At 31.5% G+C, this 22,500-nt stretch overlaps 1 protein-coding gene across 5 annotated transcripts in view; it reads right to left on the reverse strand.

Annotated features, from left to right (window-relative positions):
• LOC124951033 (disks large 1 tumor suppressor protein-like) overlaps positions 1–22,500 on the reverse strand; it is a 165,945-nt gene that overhangs the window by 15,424 nt on the left and 128,021 nt on the right. Inside the window, exon 4 of one of the 5 annotated variants that reach the window (XM_047498775.1) lies at positions 8,953–9,032. The exons of the other annotated variants lie outside the window; for them this stretch is intronic. Coding sequence (XP_047354731.1) covers positions 9,001–9,032 — 32 coding nt within the window. The 3' untranslated portion in view covers positions 8,953–9,000. Of the gene's footprint in view, positions 1–8,952; positions 9,033–22,500 lie in introns of those variants that run through there. 5 annotated transcript variants of the gene reach the window in all.

The following is a 22,500-nucleotide window of genomic DNA, read 5'->3' on the forward strand; positions in this document are numbered from 1 at the left end:
ATTGATGGTTAGAAATTTCATTAATAAATAAGATCGAAGTAGTAAACATACGTTATATATTATTGTTATTATATATTACATATATAAAAAAATATATAGATATTATTAGAAATATATGCATATATTTATATATATACATATATACATAATATATTGTATATGTATAGACATGTACAGAAATATGCAGACTTCTCTTCGATAGATAAAAATCCAATATCTTTAGGAAGATGTCGAACGAATCTTCGATGTTTTTTAGTTCGCGGCTGGCATAAATCTCTCTTTGGCCGTATGACGATCAGAATTCTCATGCATAAAAGCGCATGAGAGTGAGCAAGCAATTCATGCGAGTCGCGTTTCTTGTTTTCTTCCCGGTACACGTTCGATCTCTCTTCCTCTCTCCCATCCTCTCTCTCTCTCTCTCTCTCTCTCTCTCTTTTTCATCCTCCCGTTTTCCTCTTTTTCCTACCTCTTTACATAACTTTTATTCGTGAACATTTTCCTTTGCCACGACAGACATATCCTACGTTTTCCTGGCTGGCGACTCCTTTCGCTTTAACGTTACAACTTCAATCAGTTCTGGAGTCCATCCACTCTGTGACTCCATATGCAACTTTTTGTCTTCCTTTATCCATTCATACAGGACGTTTCACAATGTGTATTGAGATATAAAAAATTATCATGGTTACAAATGTATTATTTAAAAATTTTCTACAACTTACAATAATGAATATTCGAACGGCTATTGTTCGATCGTATTTGTTCAAAAATTAAATCGATTAAAAATAAAAACAGATCCTATTGTTAAGGAATTAATACTTGAAACAAAAAAACAAAAAAAAAAAAAAAAGAAAAAACGAAAGAACAATAGAATTTATTAAGATTACCATCAATGAATTCTCATTCTAATGAAATAATTAAATATAAAAATATTTGTAATATTATCATTTATATTGTAAAAATTAAGAAAGATAAGATTGTTATGAAATAAAATTAGATTTATCAAATTGGATATTTATTAAATAAAATAAGATTATGATTTAATTGAAAATATTATTGAAAGATAAAAATTGATTGGAATACTTTTATGTATCATATGAAACGACCTGTATTTCTCTCTATCTTTCTTTCTCTCTCTCTCTCTCTCTCTCTCTCTCTCTTTCTCTCTCTTTCACGTTCTCTCTTCTCAGATCGTTTTTAATTTCTTATTCGAGTCAATGATCGTCCTCATTCCCGACGACGCGATATCCTGCTCTCAGTTGCATCGATAATACAATACTATTTTCTTTCTCTCTTGTTCGACACGTTATTATTACTATGTACAATATCTACTATCTCGTTTCATTAATAGTAATTTATATAAGTTTCATTTACCTAATTTCATGTAAATCATCCTGATTAGTTCGTTCGAAAATATTATATTATCAGACTTTCTTAAAACGTTAAACAAAAATCTACAATTAAACTTTACACTATTTTTTCTAGACAATAAATATTATATTCTCTTTGCTCAGAAAAAAAAAAAACAAGAAAAGAAATAAGAAGAAAGCTGAATTAAAAGAAGAAAGCTGAAGATTAATTGTCTCGAAAAAAAAAAAAGAAAAAAGAAAAAAAGAAAGGAAAAAAGAACGGAAGGGAAAAGAAATAAATTTCATGTATTCGCGTACGTTAATCGATTATAAGATCTTAAAAAGGATAACGAATTAATATCTATATAATTATTTATGAAAATTGTGAAAGAGAAAAATGTGGTCGAGACGATGACGATCAGGGAAACGTAATTCAAAAAGAAAGATATGGGACAATCCTGGAATATAATTTAAGAGGAAAACCGAAATAGGTGAAACTTCTTGAATTGTTAGTTTGAAATATGTATGTATGTTCGGCTTATGGATATTATGAAAAATTCAACAAAAAGAGAGAGAGAGAGAGAGAGAGAGAGAGAGGGTGATTTCCAACGTCTCATGTAATATTACTATCAACCGAGGTAACTCGAGCTTACGACAAAAGTTAAAGCTCGAATCTACGTGACCGTGCACGTATCTTCACCGAGATATAATACATCCTACTACTGTCTCCTTAACATTTGAATTATACCCGCGGGACTATCGTGGATCATTGCTTTTTCCTAACTGGACGTTCCTATTTGAAACGTGAAAAAATTTTTATCAGACACATCAAACATTCGTACATACGACAAATTTAATCTCTTATATAATTCTCTTTCAACGACAAAATTGATCGATTGCGTTCGAAATGCTTTCACTTTTTGCTTGCTTGTTTTCTTTTATTTTTCTTTTTTTTTTTTTTCTTCTTTTTATTTCCTTCTTAATTTTTCTTTTTTTTTTTTTTTTTTTTTTTTTTTTTTTTTCTTTAATCATTCGTAAACCATTTAAAATGATCGTATACTTCTTTTTTCTTTTCTTTTTCTTTGTTTCTTTTTATCATCCGTAGATCATTCAAAATGATCATATAAAATAATCGTCAATTGAAATTATTTTCTAAAAATTAATTCACATATATGATGGGACGTATTCGATATCTAACAATATCTGTTTCTCTTCTTCGAAATCATGAAATATGGAAACGAACATATATATATATATATATACATACACGCACACACACACATACATACACATATGTATACGTATATCTAGAATACTACTACACATCTATCCAGATAAATTTCAATGGAAACGTTGAACGACTCGTCGTCAGCCATACAATTCGTACTAATTCCAAGTTCAATCATCCCTTCGACTGATAACCGGCAGCCTTCTTTAGCCTTATACATACACACACACATACACACACAAACACATATATATATATATATATATATATAAACCATTTTCTAGAATGTGAAATAGTGGTACGATAAAAGGAAAAGAAGGGAATGGATATAATTTGAAATCGGACTGAATAAGACTGACTTTAGTCCGAGATAAAAAGTAAGAGGAAAAGTGGGATCCAAGAAAAAAAAGGTTCCTGAGTCTTTCTAGACTCAGCAACGTCTCATCAATTTCCGGTTGGTCGGTCGACATGTTGACTAGCTTGAAACCTATGAAAAAAATTTAAGAAGGATCGAGGTCAATGTACGATTCGATTCTTAAACCTTCTCTGTCTCTCTCTCTCTCTCTCTCTCTCTCTCTCTCTCTCTCTTTCTCTTTCTCTTTCTTATGAAATAAAATAAAAGTGTCATTAAATTTCCGAACTCTCTTCTTAAAGCTTGTCTATTTCTTCCGCGGCAGCCTTGAAAATTTCATCTTTATTTTTATTCTGAACATCGATCTCCTTAGTGACCTTTTTGTTCGGCTGAATCGTCGACGAGATCGTGCTCATGTACGAATTAATTTCCTTCGAAAGCCTCTCCAAATTTTTATCGTCCTTGCCCGTACCATTTTTCGCCCTTTCAGATAGAACGTCCTTTTTGACTTGCAAATGGAGCACCAACGACGGCCGTTTCACTTCTTTGTTGAACAACGTCGCCTGCCGTCAAACGATGGGATATTGTTCGATGGTATGAATATTCCCGACGTTATTCTCTTTTAAAACGATGCTTTTTCGAAAATTCAATTTTCGAATATCTCCCGACGGAACAATGAAAAGGATAAAGAAGAAAATATATAAATAAAAGGAAATAAAGGAAAAGAAAAGGAAGGAAAATAATAATGATAATAATAAAAAAATAGAAAAAAGAAAAAATGAAAGAAAGATAAGGTTTACTTGTTTCATGTCACGAGGAAAACCAACAATGAGAAATCCTATGGCATTAGGTTGAGTCATCAGCTGTTCTTCGATCATAGGAAGAATGTCATTCGCTGAAACACGCCGTCCCTTCTTCATGATATCCGCGAACTTTTGACCTTTCTCCGAACCATTCTCGATCTCCTGCTTCAACAAATCCCCCGTCGAAATCATGAAGAAACCATATCTCGAGGATAGTCTTCTACCCAAGTCGCGTTTACCAATGCTCGGTGCACCGATCAGGAATATTACAGGTCCGGAATATTGTTTCAGTTGATTCATATTATCTCTATTGTTTCCAGAACTTTCTCTTTTACCAAAGCACATACCCATATCAATCTTTTTTACTATAACAAATTGTCCCTTGTTATCTTCGAATTTATCATCTATTCTATTATTTTTACGTATTAATATCGTACTACAATTTTTGATTTATCAAATACAAATTATTTATTATATATATATATATATATATATATATATATATATATATATATCAAATAGGTTATAGCATGTAAAAATTATTCGTAACAACTTCATACGGATTAAATGATAATTAATAGTTGTTATAATCATAGGACAGATGGCGATTAATATATGAAAAAGAAGAGAAGAAAAAAAAAAGAAAGATACAAAGAAAACACATAACCGTTTGGACATTTTCCTTTTGAATTTCAAGATTTCTAATTTCAAATAAAATATCCTTAAATAATAATTAAATAATAGTCAATTAATTATAATGAGCGGTACTCGATTATTCGACGATCATATAAAAAGATGCGTGAAGAAAGCTACCACGGATATTAGAATGACATTGCAAAAGCTTCAGAGCGAGTTGTCGATATGTAACAAACATGCCTTCAAAATGATGAAATCGGATAAAGAAAAGGAATCGATGTTGAAGGGATTCATAGAATCGGCCAAACAAATAGGGAAAGATGCTAGACAGGTTATACACATCTGTACAAGCGAGGAACAAGGTTAGCCAAATTGAAGTCAAAAAATATTCATTTATTAAAGAAAGAAAAAGAAAACGAAAGTAAAAGAATTCAGGAGAAAAACAAAAAAAAAAAAAAAAAAAGAAAAAAAAACTAAAGCTAAAGATCATAAAACCAAAAAAGAAAATCAAAAGAGAAAGCCGAAAAAGAAAATTACAAAAATAAATAAGTAAAGAAAGAAAGAAAGAAAGAAAGAATAGTATATATATATATATATATCTCTTTCAGTGGCATTCTTTAAGTGTTTGAAAGATACCCTTCAGAAGATGAAGTCACAAAGGGTGGAGGATATGAAGAACAGAAAGAATCCGATAATTTCTGAAGCCGAGATAGATCAGGTCATCCAGTGTTACACCAACAGTTTCACGGTGGCTCAAATGAGACTGTCAGAGGCGGAGGAGCGCTTTCAGGAATGTGTTAAAGAGGCAAAGAGATAGATCGTCCTGCCGTTCGTTACTGCCTTCCACCTTTACTTTGCAAGTCAGACGAATGTATATATATATATATATGTATGTATGTATGTATGTATGTATGTATGTATGTATGTATGTATTTATGTATGCGTGTATATACGTATATATGTGCATCTATCTATGTATCTATGTATCTACGTATATGCGTCTATACGAGAAAGAGAAGATGTATCGTCGCATTATCATGCTGAACAGGATCGTTCACAGCGGCTAACAGGAGTCTCGATAAGTGCACGTGTCAGTTCGAAGCTCGATGTGATCGCTCTATTTATTTTCAAACCCCTCCTCTTCTCCTCCTCCAACCCAGTCCTTCACACCACGCACCACTGCACACCGAAACACCACTTCCCGCATATTTCTTTAGAAATTTTATTTTTATAGAATAAAAAAAAATATATATACGTATATACATATATAAATGGTATGAAAATAATATGAGATGTAATAAAATGAGGAAATTAATGCATTGGATCTAAACTGTTTCGTACAGTATTTATATTTCATGTTGAATATATATTATTTGAATATATATATATATATATATATTTATTTATTTATTTATTTATTTATTTATTCAGTAAATTTACATACAAGGGTGAAAAGAAATTCTATCTTTTAAGCGCATCTCCCCGGCATTCACCCCGTCACTAGAGCTCACCCTCTAAACCGACATCCTTTTTCTCCGAAATTTATAGAAACAAATATGTCCCCATTCTCTATTTTATCCGCCTTTACCTTCATTTGTCGCATGTTGTGTGAAACGTACCGTGATATTGCTCATTAGAGTAAAAAGGAAGAGAGAGAGAGAGAGAGAGAGAGAGAGAGAGAGAGAGAGAAAGAGACTAGAATTTAGAACATAGAATCGGAATAGGATAGAAACGAAACAAGCTGCGTAACCATCAACGAACGCATGTATTACGAAAGGATCACCTCGTTTGTTGCATAAATCGTTCCACTTGTCTGTGTTCTCTCTGTATCGGCCATTACGATCTTCCATCATTCAGGCTCGTTTTCGTGTTACGATAAATTCTCTCTTCCTATTGTAGTTTCTCTCTCTCTCTCTCTCTCTCTCTATCTATCCGTCTGTCTGTCTGTCTGTCTGTCTTGTAGATAAAAAGGAATTTCTTTAGTAACGAATAGATCCAATTATTTTCTAATCGGTATAATCGGTATAACATAAAAGAAATGGATATCGATCGAACGTATCTAGATTGAAAAAAGAAAAGAAAAGAGAAAAAAAAAAGAAAAAGAAAAAGAAAAAGAAAGAAAGAAAGAAAATTAAAGACATAAAAGAGATAAAAAACGTTTCGAAAGATTAAATCGAATCGTTATGACTTTCGATTGATTTTATATCGATCGTAAAAAGTTTCTCCGATCGATCGTTTAAATTCCGTTATAGTAATAACACAAACCTCTTGATAAGAAAGGAAAATCGAACTATGCTCGAGAAATGATTTAGGCGATGAGAGATATCGGTCAGTTTTCTCTCTCTTTCTTTCTCTCTCTCTTTCTCTCTACGTCTATATATCTCTCTATCCTGCGCCAAGATATTTAATTGATTTAGGTGCCGAAAGCCAGCCTAGGACTTTCCCACGGGATGTCGAGAATGCGACCACCGGATGGAATTCTCCGGACACCTACCAGGATCGCTTGTGGTTGGCGCGGGAATCATTGGTGGATATCGGCATTCGAGTACCTGCCACCGAGCTTGATCCCCTTACTCGAAGGTCCTCGAACTCGCCGCCATTGAGGGGTGGAGGAGTCGAGAAACTGAGACTCCACCAATCCTAATCTCTATGATCTTTCAAAATTCAATTCGAACTTCTACGCGTGCCACACTGATTTCTCTCTAACATAATCTAATAGAAACAGTTTGTCGTATTTCGGAATAGGAATTACGAAGTTCGTGAAATATTCGATTAATGTTAACTCCTTTATTATATTATATCTATACATACATATATACATATATATATATATACATATATAATAATAATAATAATAATAATAATAATAATAATTTTTGAATACACGTCGATATATGATATAATTTATAAGAAAAATCAAAATTTGAAGAATTATTTTCAAAGTAATTGGCGATTGAGATTTGCGGTTTCTTTCCTTTTTTTTTTTCTTTTTTTTTTCAGAAGATAGTAGTATTACGGTTAATACGAGAGCTTCCAAGGTCCATTAAAATAAATGGCATGACGCGACGTTAATAATAGCCAGACCAATTACAATGGCGGCAGGATTCGGTCCTCCTTTCCGGGGGCCCTTTTCTCCTCTCTGCTCTACCAACTGGTGGACTTTCAATTAGCCTACAGGCAGCACCCTTTCACTGAGCTTTGTCTCCCCGTTGCTTTTTCTTTCTTTCCTTCTCTCTCTCTCTCTCTCTCTCTCTCTCTCTCTCTTGCTCCTCTCTCTATCTATCTTTATCTATCTCTATCTATCTATCTCACTCTCCTGCTTTTCTACTTCCCTTTTCCTCGTTCACCACTCTCTTAACTCGCAATCGCGTAATCGGTCTTCAGGAAAAGTCATTACGAGAGCAGTCCCACTGCAAATTTGCAATCGGATTCACTCTCGGCAAAGTTCAACGGCTAAGTAATCCCCTCCTTTCATTCCCCTCCCATCTTTCCTTCTATATCTATATCTTCCACCCTCCTTCGAAATTTGCTATTAAAAAGAGCCCGTTCGGCGTACGGTTCGTTTCTTTTCTTTTTTCGTCGTTTTTCGTTAAACGAAGGATAGAAGGGGAAAAAAAAAACAAGAAAAGGAAACGCGTTTATTTGAGAAATATATCTTAAATTAATTGCATCAATTAAACCAAGTTTTATATATATATATATATATTTTTTTTTTTCTCATAAAAATCTAACATAATCACGATCACGTTTACATATCATAATGATTTTTATTACATATACATATTATATTATAATATATGTATATATATTATAATTATAATATATATATATAATACGATTTTTTAATATTAATAAATAATTATTAATAAATTAATAAATATTATATTTTTAGATATACATATATCTAGAAAATATATATATATATATATATATATCTTTTTTTTCGTTTTCTCATGAAGATCTAACTTAATCAGGATCACGTTTACATATCATAATGATGCAACGTTGCATTCGTTTTAAACGTACTAACGTCAATTCTCCAGAAGGAGCTTCAAGGCAAAATTATAAGTTTCACAATGGGAATATATTAATCATCAGTTGGTAATGTAATTTCAATTCAGGATCAAACGAAATTCTACAAAATTTCTGTCTTCGTTCTTTCTCCATTGATCTATATTAACGAAACCACGAAGATCTGATAATATTTGACACTCCAAGAAAGATGTTGGGATGAGGCCGAGGAAGCAGGGGAAAAAGGAAAAGAAAAGAAAAAAAAAAATACAGAAAAAAAAAGATCCATTTTCTTATCGACGCTTGGCGTCCATCCATCAAACTTGACGCTCATCATGAGTAATCTTTTCCTTTCGACGACTACAGTCGATTTATATTCCTGTCTTCACTCATTATCAATATAAGAAATATAAAATCAACGCAGAGTACTATTAAAAATAAATAATAAACTATCAAGTAATTTAGATTTTACTTTTTTTTTCTTTTCTTTTTTTCTTTTCTTTTTTTCTTTTCTTTTTTTCTTTTCTTTTTTTCTTTCTTTTCTTTTTTTCTTTTCTTCTTTGTTTCTTCTTCTTCTTCTTCTTCTTCTTCTTCTTCTCTTAACCGTAAAATCGTTAAGTTTAATCAGAGCATCTCGATCAATGATATCGGATGATCTTTGAAAAAAACAGAAAGAAAAAAGAAATAATAATTATAATAATAAAGATAGTTTTTGATTACTCGGAACGATACAAATCTGTAAAAAAAAGTTCTAACGTCAATAAAGATATATATCTAATTCTAATACGTATTTATATTATAAATAAAACAAGAAAAAAAGGAAACAAAAAAGAGAGAGAGAAAAGAATTAAAAGGGAAAAAATCACTCTTACATAAGACATCAAAAAAAAAAAAAAAAAAACTTTTTCTATAAAATATCCGAAGAAAACATTTTGAATAATCAACGTTCGCATTAAAATCAGTGATATTTTATTTCTTCAAAAAAAAAAAAAAAAAACAAAAGAAAACAAAAAAAAACAAAAAACAAAAAAATGAAAATCCAACAAAACCAGCAAAGAGAGATCGAAAAGACAAAAAAAAAGAAGAACATAAAGAAACGAGACGGGGCGACAGTAACAAGAAAAAAAAGTAAAGGAAGTTAATCGAATGATATACAAATCAGAAAGAAAAAAAAAAAACAACAACATCAACGATTTCAATAACATGAACTCGATCACGTAATTACCATTTGGCATTAAACTACAAGACACATGCGTATTGATTTATCTCGCGTTCTAGTAATTACAGATTATACGGTCAATTGACACAAGACGTCGAGGTCTGTGTTTACAGCATAACACATACTCTGTGGTATCGTGATTAGCCTTGAGAGAAAGGGTGAAAGTGAATGAGTGAGATATATATATATATATATATATATATATACATATATATATATATACATATATACATGTATGCACATGCATACGCACATGCATGCACCTACTCAAAGAGAGAGAGATAGATAGAGAGAGAGAGAGAGAGAGAGAGAGAGAGAGTAAATGATCGAGTACAGTGGCAAGCATTTGCCTGCAATGGACACCCCGTCCTACCTGCCTGTCTATCCATCGCCTAGTCCAGTTGATTTTGCATGTTGGGACAACGTCACGGTGCCACCAAGTACCGCGAAATTCCTGTTAGCTACACACGAAAATTATCGACAAGCATAAGGCAAACACGATAATTGACCATGAGGAAAGCTCTACTATTACTATCGCTACTACAAAGACGATGACGACGACGATGATATTGTTTTCGATATAATAAGTGCCAAATAATTTCTATGGCCATCTAATGGATCTAGAATACAAATTGGATTTAAATAAATCGAATTTAATTCATCTAAAAATATCATGAAAATAATATTTAACGTTTATTATTATAAATAATAATAATAAAATTTGGATTTAGTTGAATGAGTATATTGATTTTTCAATTGAAATTCTAATTTTCGGACACGTATAACATTCTAAAACAATTAGAATTGATTAATAGGAAAATATTCTAATGATCTTACATAAGAATAAATCACATAATTATGAACGATCGATTAAACGTAACACGATGAAATCTATTTATCTATACATGTAACATTTATTATTATATTTTCTATAATATATATTTATATATTATACAAATATTATTATATATATATATATATATATATATATATATATATATATGCATAGAACTTTGTGATATCTAAATTAATTTTATCGTACCGCGTAGAAAATAAACATTGAAGTTTGGTTTCACGATCGATCGATCATCGTTCAAATGACACTGCGAAGCTTTGTTAGGATTCGTAACTGTAAAGTATGAAGCGTTGAAGTTTCACGCACACCTGTGTTCTTTGTCAAGCAAAAAAGTAGAGATAAATCCAAGAGGAAAGAAAAGAAAAAAAGAAAAATGGATAAATAAAAAAAAAAAAAACGCAAAAAAAAGAAGAAGAAGAGGAAACGAAAGGGTAAAAAAAAAGGACGGAAAGAAAAAGAAAGAAAAAGAATACGCGAGAGCAAAGGAAGAAGGAAAAAGAAAAAAAAAGAAAAAAGCAAAAGAGAAATAAAAAAGAGAAAAAATAAAGTAAAAAAGAGAAAAAAGATATCACAAATAAAATCCATCGGTTTAGAATTATTTATCGACGATCGATTTTGTAAATTCATAAGATCGTATCACGCGACACCGATACAAATCATCTCCGTATATAACCTGTCGGAGAGCCATTGCCAAAACATATTATCTGTAAGAATGATTTAACAAGTAGCGATATTATCGAAATAAATCAAATAGTTAGTATCAATCGACGAGAAATTTAAAAAAGCGAGAGTTACAATCGAACTCGAGGGGGCTCGAACGTGTATTATAAAAACGTTGTAACATTACAGATAACCAAGAACAAATGAATGCTCTTACGAAAATTCCCTAATCTACTCTCTTCTCTCTCTCTCTCTCTCTCTCTCTCTGTCTTTCTCTTTTATGCTTAAGTCTTAGTATTCTCATGTTTATCCATCAGAGATGAGAGAGAACTTTATCGTCTTTTTCGTCTTTATAAATCTCCCTTCTGTTCTCTCCGCTCTTCGCTCATCTTTCTGCCAACCCGCTGCCGCCCCCCTCCCCTCTGTCCAACCTTCGCCAATCTTCAACCCCTCTTTTCGATGATGTCGAAGCAACGATGAAGCTTCTCGCTTATATAGTGGCTTTTACCTTCCGGAATTCGCGAGAATTTCATTTCCCGTGAGTGCAAGTTTTTAAAGTACTTGGATAAGAGACGAAAAGAGATACTTTTCGAGTACCGCGGAGACCGAACTTTATTAATATCCGACAAGAGTTTCCTCAGTCTCGATGGAAAAGAAGAGACATACAGATAGATGGATAGATAGATAGACAGAGTAAGAGAGACAGGCAGACAGGCAGACAGGTAGAAAAAGAGAGAGAGAGAGAGAGAGAATGACGAAGAGTTAAGAGAAGAGATGAAAAGATATTTCAATGAACAAATGCAATTAAAAAAAAAAGTCGATCATTTATTTATTTATATATGTTTATTATAATTAATTATTTTAATGATTATAATCAAAAACCGGTTTTTATACAAACTACATCCGAATACGAACTATTAGTTTTATCTTTTCACGTTTCAATCATTTATATATATATATATATATATACATAGATGCGCCTGTATGAAAAAGGCCAAAAGAAAGAAAAAAAGGATTAGAAAAAAGAAAGAATGATCGATATTATTTGTGATAAATACGTATGTACATAATAAATCAATCGATTGGAAAAAAAAATATGATCATTTCGAACGAGTTCCCTCTTTATCGGAATACGATAATGATGTGTCCAGTGATTAGAATGAAAAATATGATAGTTACGAGAAAACGATCCTCGCCGTAGTAATTTCTATGACGCGTTTACGAGCTTTACCAATGATATATGTATGCATATATATATATATATATATATATATATATATATATATATGTATGTATATACATATAACGTAGAGATAACGTCGAAGCTTTTGCGATGTATCACGGAAATATCGACGATCGAAACGTTCAGGATATTAGCGAATCTGTTTCCCGTGAAAGCTTGAAAAGCCTGTAAATAAAACTGTTGTTAACATTTTCCTTTTACTTCGTTCTTTTTCTCTCATAGAATAAAAAAAAAAAAAAAAAAACAAACAAACAAAAAAAAGAAAAAAGAAAAAAAGAGAGGGAAAAAAACATCAACAAAAATGAAACACCAAAAAATAAAGTCAAATAAAAGAAAAAAAAAAAGAAAAACAAAAGAAATCAAATCTCTTCGCAGTTTATATCTGTTCGCGTGTAATCAATTAAAAGATTAGACCATTTTGATTGATCGATTAATTTAAAACGCAAATTTGGCCGATGTTAAACGTCTCAATGGCGTTGATTCTCTTGTTTAAATTTTTCCCCATTGAAAATTTCTTCAATCGAATTAATTAATATCCGTTAAGGTCTCCAATCGATTAACTTCATGATCGGATCTTGCGCTCGTGACAATGGGTATTTACCATGCGTCGTTCGTACATACATACATACATACGTACATATATACGTACATACATACATACATATATACATACATACACACATATATACATATATATAAAGCTTTTGTAAATCCTTGAATCCTCTTGTATCTATACGCGTGCATACATACGTGAGATAGAGATAGAGATAACGATAGTGCTAAAAAGAGAGAGAAAAATATATATATATATATATATATATATATATATATATATATATATATATATGAGCAATAGCAATTTCACGCGTAACGTTATAGACGTACTATATTGTAGATGCATCGTAACGGCATTAAGCTTCGATGCAAATTGGTTCTCCAAATTAATTTCATGGATGGGAATAAGTTCATCTCCGACGATTACGCCCACTTCACCCTGAAATCCCCCGCCCCTCCCAAAATGCTATTTAGTTCTGGTCGACAACATGGACGTGTGTTAATATGGAAAATCAGGAAATTAAATCTCCATCGATCGTAAACGTTAGCAGAAAATTCTACTAAATATCGGTTCAAATTGGTCCCTCCCTTTCTCCTAACCCTTTCTCCGCCCCCCCCTTCCTCCACTTCTCCCCTCCTCCAATCCCTCTTTACATCCACTTTCTCGTTTTCCTTCGAACGATCATTATCATCGTTTAAAAGAACATCTTAAACATTTGTCGATAGGAAGAAACTTCGTCGACTAGATGGAACTTAATTAGCGTTAATTAATGAAGCTATCTAAATAAGATAAGGAATCGATGAGATAGTTATATATAGATAGCTATTTATCTAAATATAAAGGGTATGTGCATTCGTTATCTCTCGCTTTCTCTCTCTCTCTCTCTCTCTCTCTCTCTCTCTCTCTCTCTCTTTCGCTTTCTCTCTCTCTCTATCTATCTATCTATCTCTCTTTTGAAGATAATTGACATCCAATTGAAAGTACAGGTCGATGTTATAACATTGTATAACATCGATGTATCGATGTTTCGTACGAAACGTATGCATTGTCATAAAATAGATAACTTTGTTTCTCTCATCGATATTCACTCGGTAATATACATTGTTTACCTTCTCTCTCTCTCTCTCTCTCTCTCTCTCTCCCCTTTTATAAACAATACATTTAATGTTAACACGTGGTCGATACAATCTAATATTAAATTATATTCTTCTTTCACGAATTTATGATTTTTCATGAAACTCAATGTATCTTATTAATGCACATTAACATTTTTCTTTATTTCCTATTTCTTTTTCCTTTTTTCTTTTTTGAAAAATTCTAGAAATATATATATATATATATACACATACACACATGTACAAAGTTACAAAGAGATGAATCAAAAGAAGAATCGATTAAACGAAAAGTTTAATTAAATTTTTTGTATCCTCTTCTCTTTTTATTTTTTTCTTTCTTCCTCTTCTTCTTTACTCTTTTTTCTTTTTGTTTTCCCTTTTTTTTTCTTTTCTTTTTTTTTCTTATATTACCAACGTAATCGAAATTAATTCGAGTAAAGTCCAGAATCGATCGCCATTCGTCGTTCGTAACGAAAGTGATACGTCGTCTCCATCATCGTATTGGCCGTGCATCATTTTCATTTCGATATATATATATATATATATATCGAGACGAGCTCGTATCGATTTTGATAAGATGCAAAGTGGAAAGTAATAAGCGCGAAGAACTCTCGTGGGTAAAGTGAGCCAAAACGTGTAAGCGAACTCCTCAAATCGATTGCTACTACGCGCTAAAAAGAGAAAGACCTTCGACTTTATCGCTTTTTCTCTCTCTCTCCTTTTCTCCCTCTCTCTCTCTCTCTCTCTCTCTCTCTTTCCCTCTCTTTGCTATTCTCTTCCATCTACCCCATCTACCACTTCGCAAAGTATCTACGCGCTGTCCCATGTGAGAGTATAATACGAATACACGATAAACGAATTTTCCTTCCATCTTTTTTTTATTTCTCTTTCTTTCTTTTTCTTCCTCTTTTTTTCTTTTCTTCTTCTTTCTTCTTTTTCACGAGACCCTGGAAAACTCTCATCGCGTTACTACTTTGCCGAAGATCGAACTAGAAAAAGGATCATCGGATATATTAAATTGCAAAATTAAATTCCAATCTTACATTCCAATCCATGTATATATATATATATACATTTCATTCTGTTAAACAAATTAATTTCTTAATAAATTTTCTTTTCGAACATTTATACTTATTCGAAATATTTATGATTAATTTTGATCGAAGCGCTTTCTCTCTCTCTCTCTCTCTCTCTTTCTCTCTCTTTCTCTCTCTGATGCATAAGATGAACATTCTTTTATTGCTCGTGTTTACGAGTAATTATCTTACTTCGTAATATTTAATTCGTAAATTGATGATTTTGATATACGAAAGACGTATCCCACTTTTCTATATTCTTTTCGACTTAATTTAATATTAAAGTTTTTCACGTATTCAAACACGTATATTCATTTTATCAATAAGATAATATCGATAATAATATCAATAAATGCATATACATATATACGTATATGAATATACGTGTGAATATGGTGTCATCTTGAAAAATTGAAATGTCACGTCAGATATTGAACTTATTCAAAAAGAAAAACTTTTTATAAATTTATTTCGTATGAAAGGCCGTCACGTTGTCAAAAATGTATGGTGTAAAAATGTTCCTTTTTTCTTTTCTTTTTTCTTTTCTTTTCTTTTCTTTTCTTTTTTTTTCTTTTTTTGTAAGCAAGTCGAAGAGTGGAGGAAAGTTTTAAAGCCAAAGTTCATTTCTTTCTAATTCGACCATATATACATTTTTGTGTATATATATATATAATTATATTTTTTATATTTTTATATGTATATATTTTTCTCTCCTTTTTAAGAGAAAGAGAGAGAGAGAGAGAGAGAGTTCAATGGCACTTGTTGATACGAATTCAACGACGTGGTATCATTTGTTATCATTATAAAATATTCCAAATTATATAATAAATTTTTGATTACTTAAGTAATACAATTCTATATTATTATATCTGACTGCATGTTAGGCCAAATAATTTAAAGAGAAAAAAAAATCATCAAACTTTTTATACTACCTTTACGTATCTTTTCTGATTATCAAATCTGAATAAACGAATATAGAATATATATCTATGTATATCTCTTTATATTTTTACGTTCTTGTCTATAGATCTACGTTGTAATTTGTAATAGGAGTTATCTAAATTCCAATTTATTTGGTGAGTCATAAAAATGATATTGTATATACATCGTATAAAAACATTTGGAAGCTGAACGATCTTTCGTAAGGACTATGGCTGGAAGTGGAGGGGGGTGGGGGTGGGGAAGTGGGGTTGAAAGGGGTGAGAAAAATCTCAGGGAAGTTTCAAGAGAGGGAAGAAGTCTGTCTAGAGCAAACCAGCTAAAGTTCGTAACGAGCATTTGTCTCGTCGGCAAATACTGAGAAACATAAGAGGAGTACGGTAAAGTCTTCGCTCTCAAGGATATATGTCCTCGATTTAGGATAGCGAAGGAGATTGGTCTGGAAATGTGTAGTCATTAGCGAGACCACGATGGATAGATGTTCTCTAGGAGAGCGAAAGGTACATCGAAAAAATCTCACAGATACATTTGTCTTTTAAAACGCTCTTTACTACTTTTAATCGACATTCGTCGAACGTTCCACTTTTGATGCCCATTTTGTTGGATACGATAAAACGCGAATATACTTCGCTCTTTGTCATAAAACAAAATTGAATTTCATAAATTTTCGATTAAATTCACTTCAATGCAATTCTTTCGATCTCGAAATATTTTGTTTTCTCCTTCCTTTTTTACTATTTCTTTCTCGTTTATATTTTTAAATAAACATTCGTACAGTTAAAAAATTAATCCTTTTACAGATAATTCCAATGATCGTTATATATATATATATATATATATATATTTATTTATTTATTCATTTATTTATTTATTTTACGTTTTACGAATACCCTCTGATCAAAAAGAAATAGAGACACAGAGAGAAGGAGAGAGAGAAAGAGAGAGAGAGAGAGAGAGAGAGAGAGAGAGAGAGAGAAAACGATAGGAAGAGGAATTATTATTTACAACAAATTCAATTTGGAAAACGCTAATACCTATATTTTCGTAAATACGATTCGAAATGTTCACGTATGCAGCCATATACATTGCATAAACATATATGAACCAAGCACGTACTTACCAGCATGCGTCATCGTTGGAAAATCGATAACCATCGTGCCCGGAGTACCGGTGTACATTTTTTTTCTTTTTTTTTTTCCTTTTTTTTCTTTTTTTTTTTTTCCCCCACTAAAAATCCTAAAACCACTCTCGTGAACATTTTTCACATGCCCCTTCGAGAAAGTCTATCACGATTATCAAGCTTTTTCTTTTCGAGGAGCACTTCTTTCATTGTTATATTACGTCATCCCGCGAATCCCTTAATAATCGCTTTGCTCCGAACATATAACATATATATTCACAACCTTCTTTCAAAAGATAAGATATTCTAATAGCAATCGAATTTTTTTCCCTCATCGACCATCGAATAATATTGAAGAGACGATATATATATATATATAAAAAATTGTTTTATCAATATCATCAAATACTGAAAGTTTCAATTACCAATCAATGAGATTTCGAATTGATAAATTTAATTACCTATATTGATACAAGGATGAAGGAAAAAAAAAAAAAAAAAAAAGAAAAAAGTCGAGCATCTCTACGGATAGTCAGTAAAATAAATTTTCGTGTTGCATTTGAAAATCTGAAAAAAATAATAAAATGGAAAAAAAATATAAGAGGAATTTAGAAAAAAAAAAAAAATATATATATATATATATATATATATATACATATATGAAAGAAAGAAACGAAAGAAAAAAAAAAAAAAAAATATATATCTATATAAAGAAATAAAGAAAATAATCTCCTTGTTCATTTCTTCGTAAATAGATTTCATTGTGATAAATTAACTCTAGTCAGTCGATACTTTTGACATGTGAAATAAATAAATAAATAAATATTTTATCTTCATTTGATAATACGTTAACTAATTGATTCACGTATATCATTTAAAAGAATTTATTAATCGTACGCGTGCGCACGTACGCACTCTTATAAACGTTATGCACGATCATTATGCCAAACTAATTGGATCGTATCGGTACAAATTTACAAGCCAGTTAGTTGGCTTGGCTAAGCGATCACGAAAATCCGGATACAACGTTTATAAACCGAGCTTTACTATTATCATCGAAGTCATCAAAAGAGCTTTGTTCGAGCAAAACATTGCTGGTAGGAAATGACGCAAATCCGATATCTTTATTATTAATAAACGATTCGTCCGATTAGAAGATATTTTACATCGTATTCGTATCTTTTTCTCGTGTCAGTTTTTTTTTTTTTTTTTTTTTTTTTTTTTTTTTATATGTTACATTCTTGATCGAAACGAATATATTCATTCTATTCTTTTTCTTTTTCTGAAGCACTGTTATTGCTGTAAAAAAAAAAAAATTTGTATTAAGAAAAGCCAAATAAAAAAAAAAGAAAAAAAAACAGAAGAAAAAGGAAAGAAGATAAATTAAGAAATAATAAAGGAACTAAAATCTAAAGAAAGGGAAAAAAAAAAAAAACAGGAATACAACATTTCTTTGAGACTGGTAACGTGCTATCATAATATGACTCTGTTACGGAACATTTTTCATCCTGTCCTTTCATCATCTTTCCAAAAGAGACAAAAACAGACAGACACAAAGACAGACAGAGAGAGAGAGAGAGAGAGAGAGAGAGACAGGGAGAAAAACAGAGAGAAATAGGGAGAAAGAGAAAGAAATCAAAAGATGAGAGGAAGAGAAAAAAAACAGGAAAGGTGAAAGAAAAGGAACGGAAGAGACACGATGGCGATGGCTATGACGACGATGTAAGAGAGAGAGAGAGAGAGAGAGAGAGAGAGAGAGAGAGAGAGAGAAAAAGACGCTCGTTAAAGAGTTTCCTCGAAAGGAAGTAAGTTCGAAAAAGAATTCCAAGTGACTAGGAGAGGTAGGTAGAATGGGTGGGAACGAGACGCGGGATGCGGGGGTGCGAGGGATGGGTAGGAGCAAAGCAATTATCATATAAATTGCTGCCGGCTGATTTTACCGTGTGGTTCCATGCTCGGTGAATCGTTTTCACGAACACGAAAAAAGCGAGAGAGAAAGAGATGAAGATAGAGAGAGAGAGAGAGAGAGAGAGAGAGAGAGAGAGAGAATACCGAAGCAGCATCATCATCCTTTTCCATTGCAAGGACACGAATCTAATGCCCTCGCTAGCAGAAGAACCATTTAGTTCTTTAATCGTTCGTCCCTTTCTATAACACTCATTGCTTTGGACAACACGATCGTCCCTTGTTCTTTATTTCTTTCTTTCTTTCTTTCTTTCTTTCTTTCTTTTTTCTTCTTCTTCTTCTTCTTCTTCTTCATTTTTTTCTTTTTCTTCCTTCTACAGTTTTTTCTCTTCGTCCTCGACCTTAAACACGTTCCCTTATCAGCCACAAAAGCACGAAAGATAGGAGAAATAAGAAAAGAAGAACTATGAGAGAGAGAGAGAGAGAGAGAGAGAGAGAGAGAGATGAAAGGGACATTCAGGAACATTCAGGAAATATCATAGAACCTCGAGTTGAAGTCTCATTCTAAGAGGAATTGTACGATATGCCTTTTAATTACGTGCCACCATTTTCATTATTGATTCTAACTACCACATATATATATATATATATATATATATATACTTTGTTTGACCTATTCTTCTTTGTCCTTATCTTTCCTACGAGCGTGGAAATGACACGTCATCGAATCTTCAAAAAAAAAAAAAAAAGAAAAAAGAAAGAAAGAAAAAAAACAGAGAAAAAAAGAAAAGAAAAAAGAAAAAGAGAAAAAGAAAAGAAGTAATTATTAAAAAACGATTCAAATATATTGTATATATAAATATAATCTAATTAATTTTTCTATATACTTATATATATTTATATATATATATATAATATATATTATACTTTTATATTTAATCTAACTAATTTTTCTACACGAATCTCACTTTGACGTCTCGCCGACAGGCGATCAGTCGTGTGAATGGTCACGAAACGATAATTTCTTCCTCCAATAAATCCACTGATAGAGCTGATCCATCCTCGTGGCTTTTGTGGTGAGAAATTTTTTCCCTACTTTTCCTCTTCATTCCTCTTCTCTTTTAGCCATACTACTGCTCTTTTTTTTCCTTTCCCTCTCTCCCCCTCTCTCTCTCTCTTTCTTTCTCTCTTTCTCTCACACACACATTCTGTCTCTTTACTTCGACATGTCGACCACCGGAGGTCCATCAATTCGCTTAAACGCTATTCATCCGACGTATACAAGAGCCCGTCGGTTAGAGATTGACCGGAAAAAAGGTCAAAAGGGAGTCGAAGAGTAATAGGATGAGAGACCTAGAGTGTAACGGTGAGAATGACCGATGAAGAATCCCTCACATTTAATAGCTATCCTTTGGATTCATATTGATCGTCTTACTACTACTACTACTACTACTACTACTACTACTACTATTACTGCTACTACTTCAAACTCTATTTATTTATATTAATTTATTCTAATACCGTGTCATATAAATATTAAAGTGTATCATATAAATAGTAAAGCGTTAAAAAGAAGTTAAAAAAAGTATAACGAAAAAATGAAACAATGAATAAATAAATAAAATAAAATAAATAAATAAACATGTATTTCACTGTGATCTACGGTTGAAAAAAAAGTTATCGATAAAATTGCATTTCCATAAACGGATAAAGTTTTAAATATATTCTTTAACAATTCTAACTTACTATCGGTCGTCATTGGAAATCTGTAATGAAATCTGTTTTATCTACAATGACAAAGTACTAAGGTACTACTATTAAATATTACTTTCTTACGATGGTAAGAAAATTACATGAAACTACGTTACCAATGGTATTACTACTATATCGATCGAGTAACCTTATATACGAAGTTCGATCGTCGGTAAAGTAGGTTGTTGCAAGCTAGAAAGATTTACCAACCGAGGAACAAATTGTAACGAGATCGTTCAAATTCATTTTATAATAATTTAACTGATAATGAATAATGAAAAACTATTGGAAAAAGTATACTTAAAAATTTATTGAACTCGATGAGATAAGAGTTATCTACAAGAAAAAAAAAGAAAAAAAACAGAAACGATAACTTTCGAAGAGAAAAATATTATGTAAAATTATATGCTCTATTGACAAATAAAATAATATATTAATCATAAGTTTGATCGTAACAAAATTGAACGATAAGAAAGAAAGGAAAAAATAAAGGATAAAGTTTACAAGTTGAAATGACAATAATGAGAGTTCGTTTCTAAAGTTACCAGCAATTTGGCTTTGAAAGGAAAATGCATAAGTATCGATATCGAAATGTAGAATCTGTTTCAGTAGAATTTCTCTTTATAATAGAAATATATATTTTCTCAGTTCATTATCTTAACAAAGAATGAGAGTAAGAGAAAGAGACGATAATCGACTAAAGCTTCAAAGGAAAGTCCATAATGTAATGAAGCAATGAAAGATACTTGGAGAAGATGAATGCTTCATCAAAATGATAATATCGGTTTAATCATTCTATATGTTCTATTTTAAATTAACTTTTGAGAAAATACAACAAATATCTTTCTGTCTATGTTATAATTCCGATTTAAGGAGAATGATTTTGAAAGTGTTCGATTTACGATTATAATCTATGAAAGAGAGTGAGAGAGAAAGGAAACAAAGAGCGCTTCTTTCTCAAATTCATAAATAATTACAAAAATTATATTTCATGTATGTATATGCGTTATATTTATCCTAGATACGTTTCTATTTGTGCATGTATATAAGAAAATCGTTGGAAAATTTCTACCTGAAAATTACGGTAAAAGCATTCGTAATAAAATCGTGCGGTGTATACTTTACGAGTATACACGTCCTCTTATACGTGCATGCATACATAGATACGAGTTGCGGCAATGACGAGAGTTTGAAAACCACTGCAACCGAGAGAAAGAGAGGAAAAAAAAGAGAGAGAGAGAGAGAGAGAGAGAGAAAGAGAGAGAGAGAGAGAGAGAAAGACAGATAGACAGACAGATAAAGTTACGATATGCTGTTCCTCTTCTAGTTGTGCAAAGCTATGGTGAAATCTATTTAAACTTCAAGCTTGTAATATTTATTTCTACTCTTTAGCGGACTACCTACCAGAATTGACTCTCATGAAAACCCCTAATGAAATATAATTATTATTTTCTCTTTTCTATTTTTCTTTTGTTTTATTATTTTTCTTTTCTTTTTTTTTTCTTTTCTTTTCTTTTCTTTTCTTTTCTTTTCTTTAAACGAAAAATCGCCACAGAAATACACAACGGTAGTTCCGTTAAAAAACTCGTATTTTCATTAGACGAAATTATAATCGTATATAAAAGAATATAATCGACGACGTAAATAAGTAAGTAAGTAAGTAAGTATGTAAGTAAGTAAGTA

The sequence above is a fragment of the Vespa velutina genome, chromosome 1, assembly GCF_912470025.1.
Source record: "Vespa velutina chromosome 1, iVesVel2.1, whole genome shotgun sequence".
NCBI classification, from domain to species: domain Eukaryota; kingdom Metazoa; phylum Arthropoda; class Insecta; order Hymenoptera; family Vespidae; genus Vespa; species Vespa velutina.